This window comes from Monopterus albus, unplaced genomic scaffold (assembly GCF_001952655.1).
Source record: "Monopterus albus unplaced genomic scaffold, M_albus_1.0 scaffold128.1, whole genome shotgun sequence".
Classification (NCBI taxonomy): domain Eukaryota; kingdom Metazoa; phylum Chordata; class Actinopteri; order Synbranchiformes; family Synbranchidae; genus Monopterus; species Monopterus albus.
In genome coordinates, this window is record NW_018128008.1 from 2,118,644 (window position 1) to 2,126,919 (window position 8,276).

The window sequence follows — 8,276 nt, forward strand, 5'->3', positions numbered from 1 at the left end:
GGTCCTCTACCAGAGGCCTGGGAGCTTGAGGGTCCTGCGCAGTATCTTAGCTGTTCCTAGGACTGCACTCTTCTGGACAGAGATCTCAGATGTTGTTCCTGGGATCTGTTGGAGCCACTCTTCCAGTTTGGGGGTCATGGCCCCCAATGTCCCTATTACCACGGGGACCACTTGTGCCTTCACCTTCCACATCTTTTCTAGCTCCTCTTTCAGCCCTTGGTATTCCTTAGCAACACCAGGAACACAAGAAGCCATCACTTGGGATTGCTACATCTATCACTACAGCCTTCTTCTTCTGTTTGTCCACCACTACTATGTCCAGTTAGTTGGCCATTACCAGTTTGTCAGTTTGTATCTGGAAGTCCCACAGGATCTTAGCTTGATCATTCTCAACCACCTTTGGAGGTGTATCCCATTTTGACTTTGGGACTTCCAGCCTGTACTCGGCATAGATGTTTCTGTACACTATGCCAGCCACTTGGTTATGGCGTTCCACGTATGCCCTGCCTGCTAGCATCTTGCACCCCACTGTTATGTGCTGGATTGTCTCAGGGGCATCTTTGCACAGCTGCCCTAGGGTCCTGTCTGGTATAGTAGACCGCGGCCTCTAATGATCTTGTACTTAGAGCCTGTTCCTGTGCAGAGGATTAGTGCCTCTGTGCTGTTTTCCAATCCAGCTTTGTCCAGCTACTGGTAAGGTTTTTCGATATCAGCCACTTCTTCTATCTGACCGTGGTACATACTGTGCAGGGATTTGTCCTTCCATGACGGTTCCTGCTCTTCCTTCCCTTGTTCCTCTGGTTTCTGCTGCCTGAGGTGTTCACTAAGCACGTCATCACTTGGGGCCATCTCCATGATGTATTCATGGATCTTTGTCGTTTCATCCTGGATAGTGGCCCTGACGCTCACTAATCCTCGGCCTCCTTCCTTCCGTTTAGTGTACAGTCTCAGGATGCTCCTCCTTTGGCCAGCTTATTATGCCAGCACAGTACCTGACGACCAGCAGGGCATATATGTTAATCGCCCAGATTTTGTTCTTTCCATTCAGCTGATTTGTCAGGACTTGCCTTACTCTCTGCAGGTACTTGGTAGTTGCTGCTTTCCTTGCGGCCTCTTCATGGTTCCCATTTACCTGCGAGATCCCAAGGTACTTATAGCTGTCCACAACATGTGCTATGTTGCCTTCTGGTAGTAGAATCCCCTCAGTCCTGACTACCTTTCCTCTCCTTGTTACCATTCGACCACACTTATCCAGTCCAAATGACATTCCGGTGTCCTGGCTGTAAATCCTAGTGGTGTGGATCAATGAGTCGATGTCTCGTTCACTCCTAACATACAGCTTGATGTCATCCATGTAGAGGAGGTGGCTGATAGTTGTTCCATTCCATAATTGGTATCCGTAACCACTCTTGGTGATGATCAGTGCTATGCAGTACAGCAGCAGTGAGGACAGAGCATCTCCTTGGTAGATACCGCATTTGATGTTGACTTGCGCAATTGGCTTGAAGTTAGCCTCTAGGGTTGTTTTCCGCATTCCCATTGAGTTCTTGATGAAGGCTCTTAGAGTCTTGTTGATGTTGTACAGTTTCAAGCATTCCAGGATCCATGTGTGAGGCATTGAGTCATAGGCTTTCTTGTAGTCAATCCAGGCAGTTCACAGGTTGGTATGTCTGGTCTTGCAGTCTCGAGTGACTACTTTATCAACCAGTAGCTGGTGCTTTGCTCCTCTGGTGTTACTACCAATTCCTTTCTGGGTGCTGCTCATGTATTGAGCCATGTGCCTGCTCATCTTAGCTATTAAGATGCCTGACAAGAGCTTCCATGTTGTGCAGAGGCAGGTTATTGGGCAGTAGTTGGATGGTACTGCTCCCTTCTGAGGGTCCTTCAGGATCAGGACTGTCTGGCCTTCAGTTAACCACTCAGCGTGGGTTCCATCCATTAGTAGCTGGTTCATTTGTCTTGCCAGGTGCTCATGGAGTGAAGTTAACTTCTTTAACCAGTAGGTGTGGATCATGTCAGGGCCTGGTGCTGTCCGACTCTTCATACTTGAGACCCTCTCTTGGATGTCTGCCATTGTGATGGTTACTGGATCTTGTTCAGGGAGGGTGCTGTGGTCTGCTCTCAGGTCCACCAGCCATTGGGCATTGTTATGTGATGCCTTGGTATCCGCATACGTACTGATGGCTTCAACTTCTCTGGTGTACCTCTTCAGCTGGGTGGCCAGGGCTGTGAGCCTTTGCTTGGCAATCTCTAAGGCCTCAGAGGTATGGACAGTGTGTTGTACTGTATTTCTTAAGTACCCCTTTCTTCTTCATGCCTTTCTGCAATTTCGATAGCTGGCTAACTTCTCTCCTTGTTGCCTTGATCTTGGCCTCCAACCTCCTTCTCCATGGAGGACACTGCTCCTTGTGGCCTTTGTTGAACTTATAGCCAAGCATCTCCAGGATCACAGTTGCTGTGGTGTATATCAGCTTGTTGGTCTCAGTGATGGTGGTAGTAGGGATTGTTCTTAGTGCTGCATTCACATCCTCTAGTAGACTTTCAGAAGGCACTTCACTTAGTCTTGGTAACCGGCCATGGAAGTCTCAGGTGTCCATCTTGGTCATGATCTTCAATCTCGCTGCCTTTGCATAAAGTTCATCTGGGCTTGTTACTGGGGCTTGGTACCCAATCTCCGATTGTGGGGGTGATATCTCCCCCCGACCTGTTGTCCTGGCTCTCCCTTGTCATAGCATTCGTGTTGTACCTTGTCTTGTTACAGTAGCCCACTTATCAGGGTGCCCTCGTTCCTCAACACCTGACGCAGATCTTGTTGACCTGGGTGACATCCGAGCCGATGTGACTCTTGTTTTTCCACACCTCATTACCCATGAGGTAGGCAGGTAGCATTAGGGGCCTTGCCTAAGGGCCCAGGCTGAATACTGACCATGGCATGACCAGGGTTTGAACCCCGGACCCTATTGTAGTGTCCTCGCCATGAGTAGTCCGTGAACAATGCTAGACAGACAGCTAACAGGGTGTAATTCCTCAATAAAAACAAGACATCGCTTCTTGTTATTCAATGACGAATTACTTTTTTTTTTTTTTTTTTTTTTTTTAACTGCAACAAAGCACAAACGACAAACAGAACTAAGCACAACACAGTTTCACTGCTCAACATAAGCTATCGAGTCATACAACTAGCAGTGCTAATAATATGCTCAAAGCTACAGTGAGGAACAGAAGTATTTGAACACCCTGCGATTTTGCAAGTTCTCCCACTTAGAAATCATGGAGGAGTCTGAAATTCACATTGAAGGTCCATTCCCACTCTGAGAGACAGAATTAAAAAAAAAATTCAGGAAATCACATTGTATGATTTTTAAAGAATTTATTTGTCTAGCACTGCTGAACATAAGTATTTGAACACCTGAGAAAAATCAGGTTTGCAATAATAATTGTTTGCAATTACAGAGGTCAAACGTTTCCTGTAGTTCTTAACCAGGTTTGCACACACTGCAACAGGGATTTTGGCCCACTCCTCCACACACATCTCCTCTAGATCTGTCAGGTTTCGGGGCTGTCGCTGAGCAACGCGGAGTTTAAGCTCCCTCCAAAGATGTTCTATTGGATTGAGGTCTGGAGACTGGCTAGGCCACTCCAGAACCTCAAATACTTCTGTTCCTCACTGTATGTTAGCTCCAACAACTACATCACCTCTAAATCAACAAACCTCAATACAGTACCCTTACTCCTCATAACGTCTAGAGGACAACAAAACAATACTTAGACAAACAGTGTCCAAGGCACAATAGAGTATTTTCAGGTATTGCACTGAGGGTTAATGACCAGTCATACTGTCATGGGTAAAGTGTTAATCAGAGTGACAGCCTGGGGAAGGAAACTGTCCTTGTGCCTGGTTTTCTTGGCGCACAGTGGCCTGTAACGCCGTCCAGAGAGGAGAAGTTCGAACAGATTGTGTTCAGGGTGTGAGGGGTTTGCAGAAATCTTCTCTGCCGTCCTTTTGACCCATGAGGTGTACAGGTTCTCCATAGAGGGCAGGCTCACACCCATGACCTTTTCTGCAGTCCTGACTGTCTGTTGGAGTCTGTTCCTGTCCTGTTTGGTTGCTGAGCCAAACCAGACAGTGATGGAGGTACAGAGAACAGACTCGATGATTCCTCTGTAGAACTGTATCAGCATCTCCTGGGACAGATTGAACTTCCTGAGCTGACACAGGAAATACATCCTCTGCTGTGCCTTCTTGATGATGGCGTTGATGTTGGACAACCACCTCAGGTTCTGGGAGATAGTGGAGCCCAGGAACTTGTAGGATTTTACTGCTGATACTGTGCTGCCAAGTATGGGGGGGGTTCTTCCTGAAGTCCACTGTCATCTCCACTGTTTTGAGCATGTTCAGCTCCAGGTTGTTGCGACTACACCATAGAACCAGCTGCTAAACCTCCCATCTATAGGCTGACCCATCGCCATCTCGGATGAGACCAATGACTGTTGTATCATCTGCAAACTTTAGGAACTTAACAGAGGGATCATTTGAGATGCAGTCATTGGTGTAGAGTGAAAACAGCAGAGGGGAGAGCACAAATCCATGGGGGGGCACCTGTGCTGATTGTCCAGGTGCTGGATGTGGTTTTCCCCAGCCACACCTGCTGCTTCCTGTCTGTCAGAAAGCTAGTGATCCACTGACAGGTGGGGGCAGGCACAGTGAGCTGGGTGAGTTTGGCGTGGAGGAGAGCATACTGTCAGGCAGGAGGGAGTCACGCCATCTGAGCCTGGTGCCTTTCTGATCCTTTGTTTTATAAAGAGGCCACATACATCCTTTTCACAGATCATTAGAGGTGGGGAGAGTGAGGGGGGAGTGTTGAGTTTCAAACCTGAGTTGAATGCATTCAGGTTGTCTACCAGGTGATCACAGTGTCAGTGAGTTCATCTAGGTTTGTAGCTGCAGCCTCAAATACACCCCGATCTGTACAGTCGAACCAGGCCTGTAGCTCTGACTTAGCCTGCTCAGTCCAGCTCTTCACTCTTCACAACTAAGTTTCTGGCTGTAGGTTGGAATAAGATGGACCATACAGTGATCAGAGAGCTTGAGGGCTGCGCAGGGCAAAGAGCGATAGTCATCTTTAATTGCTGTGTAGCAGTGGTTCAGTGTGATTTTGTCCCTGGTGAGGCAGGTGACATGCTGTCTGTATTTGGGCAGTTCTTGGGTGAGATTTACTCTGTTAAAGTCCCCTAGAACAATGAGTGAGGAGTCGGGATGTTCCAGTTCTATGCTAGTTATCAGTTCTGCTAGGAGCTGTAGTGCGCTAGCATGTGCCTTTGGACTTAAATACACTCCCACTATAATGAAACTCGAAAATTCACCAGGAGAATAAAAAGGTTTGCAATTGATAAAAAGAGTCTCTAAGTCCATGTTACATGTTTTCTGTAGCACCGTAACATCTGTGCACCAACCTTTATTTATGTAGAGACAGATTCCACCTCCTCTCTTTTTCCTGGACAGCTCCATTACATGATCAGCTCTGTACACCTGGAAGCCTGGTATTTGTATTGTGCTGTCCACTATGGAGTCGCTGAGCCAAGTCTCCACAAAGTATAAAGCAGCAGAGCATGCAAAGTCAGAGTTAGTCCTGTTGATGAGAAGTTCATCCATCCTTTTGGTCAGGGAGCGGAGATTTGCTAGGTGGATAGATGGGAGTGGTGTCCCCCTCTGGTGAAGCCCGACTAAGGTGCCCGCCCACTTACCCAGCCGGCATTTTTTCCAGGTCCTGTAGATAGCAGCTGCACCTTCAATCAGAATGTCCACACAGCATTCTTCATTCACAAAAATTGGAGAAAGGTAGTTTGGTGTGAGTTGTCCTATATTTTACAGTTCTTCTCTGGTGAAAGTAATCCAGGATGGGTTGCAAGAGACCAAAAAAACAAGGAAAAACAACAAACACAAGAGAGCTCGTGCGACCAAGGCAGCCATCGTTGTTAGCGAGTAATGTAATGTAAGAAATACACTATACAGTAAATAGTCAAAAATGGTGCAGTAGCACTGTTTTGTTCTGTAGTGAACTTACTTCCAGTGGCTGTGCGTGGTAGTGCTCTGTGGGATCTCTCAGTTCAGCAGCTTCTTTCATCAGCCTCTTTACCGCTTGTTATTCAAAGGAAACAAGACACAAAACAAATGGTTAATTAATTAAATTTAATTTATAGATACCAAAACTGGAATACTGCAGTGAGCTAGGATCCTGTGTGTGTAGCCTATAATGCCATTTTGTAGAAACTGTGAACTGGCTGCATTGTTATAATTATTTGCCGTCTTGTGAGCTGCACAACAGGTTAACAGTGGCTTCCTCAAGATTCTGAAGCACTCCACCACCATGCCTTGTGTGTGAAACTAAAATTTGACCTCAGTGTCTGAAAACATCTACAAATATAGTTGTTTTAAAAGCCAAGATGCCTGATTTCTGTGATGAAGAAGTCTGCAAATGTGCTGTTGTCCTGGGTAACACTACGCTAACACAGATGTACAGATGAAATGTTTATGCAGAGGGATAGGACCTCATGCACTGGCAGTGCACCAAGCCATCTAACAATCCCAATAATATTTAATCCAATTCAATGCTTTATTGCCATTTCAACACAGCTGATAGGAATTGGTGAGCTCATAGTTGAAACAAAACAATACAGATGAGAGCACAGATGACCAACAATAACAAGTGTCAAACAATTAAGACATAAAAGAAGACTACCAATAATTTAACACCCTTGCATCCATCTTCACACACATCCACTTGGTGAGAAAATGATAAAAAAAAAAAAACCTAAAATGTATCAATTCCCATAATAAATAATAACCAATAAAATCTTAGGAATAATAATCATTTCAAAGTTAAAGGCAAACAGCATCTGGAAAAGTTCTGTCTCTGAACCTGGTTGTTTTGGTTCTAGAAGTTCTCGATCTTTTTTGAAGGAAGTATGTTTAAAAAATGTTTGAGCTGGGTGAGATTCATCTTTGAGAAACTTCCAGCATGGTCGCATAGATTTATGCAGTCTGTACCACTTTGCTTACTTTGTTAGTGTCAATACTTTTTACAAATGCCTGGACACATACCAGAGTTGAACCTACTGTGTTCAAGTTGAAAGCTTGCTTATTAGTTGATTATTAAAGATTAGCAGATGCTAGCTGACATAATGATGCTACAAACACAGCTGAACTGATACTAAGAGTCAAGGTGTAAAGAAAGTACACATTTTTTGTTGTCTTTAAATGGCCAATCCACCTATGGTGGCACTGCGTGCGTTTATGTATAGATGCAACATGCTCTCAGAATGAGGTGCCAGAGAACCATCAGCTGGCATTAACCCTTGTCACAACCTAGCCTTCAGTGTTAATCTGAGTAAAGACAACCTCATTACTCTAGTAAGGACGGTTACATAAGTCCAGCTAATGATGGTGGTGATGATGAGTGTATGGGGCTTACTCAGTGTCCAGAGAGCAAAAAACACAAGGACTGTCCCCGATGACTACTAGGCTGCAGGCAGTGCAGTCAGGTCCTTACAGTGCAGTCACACTGAAAGTGCATCTAGGACAACGTTTGCGGTTATATAACCCCATTACTCTTTGGCCCAAAGTCATGAGTCACAACTAAAGGTGCTGATGTCAAATTCAAAAAAGAGCTATCAGCCAGCAAGGTCAATATGCTTCCTATTGCTCTATTATAGGATGCTACAGTGCAAGGACTCCAATAATCAGATACTGCACACTGCAAGAGGAAACAGGTTGAGGTTAAAAATATCATAGTTCCACTGGGCTTTTCATACAGTGGGTATGGAAAGTATTCAGACCCCCTTAAATTTTTCCACTCTGTTATATTGCAGCCATATGCTAAAATCATTTAAGTTCATTTTTTTCCTCATTAATGTACACACAGCACCCCATATTGACAGAAAAACACAGAATTTTTGACATTTTTGCAGATTTATTAAAAAAGAAAAACTGAAATATCACATGGTCATAAGTATTCAGACCCTTTGCTCAGTATTTAGTAGAAGCACCCTGTTGAGCTAATACAGCCATGAGTCTTTTTGGGAATGATGCAACAAGTTCACACCTGCATTTGGGGATCCTCTGCCATTCCTCCTTGCAGATCCTCTCCAGTGCTGTCAGGTTGGATGGTAAACGTTGGTGGACAGCCATTTTCAGGTCTCTCCAGAGATGCTCAATGGGGTTTAAGTCAGGGCTCTGGCTGGGCCATTCAAGAACAGTCACGAAGTTGTTGTGAAGC

The 8,276-nt window shown here is 45.2% G+C and overlaps 1 protein-coding gene across 1 annotated transcript in view; it reads right to left on the bottom strand.

The window, feature by feature from the left end:
• Positions 1 to 8,276, bottom strand: part of ube2j1 (ubiquitin-conjugating enzyme E2, J1) — a 61,598-nt gene that overhangs the window by 30,934 nt on the left and 22,388 nt on the right. The window contains exon 2 of the mRNA XM_020612915.1: positions 6,066 to 6,139. Coding sequence (XP_020468571.1) covers positions 6,066 to 6,139 — 74 coding nt within the window. The remainder of the gene's footprint in view (positions 1 to 6,065; positions 6,140 to 8,276) is intronic.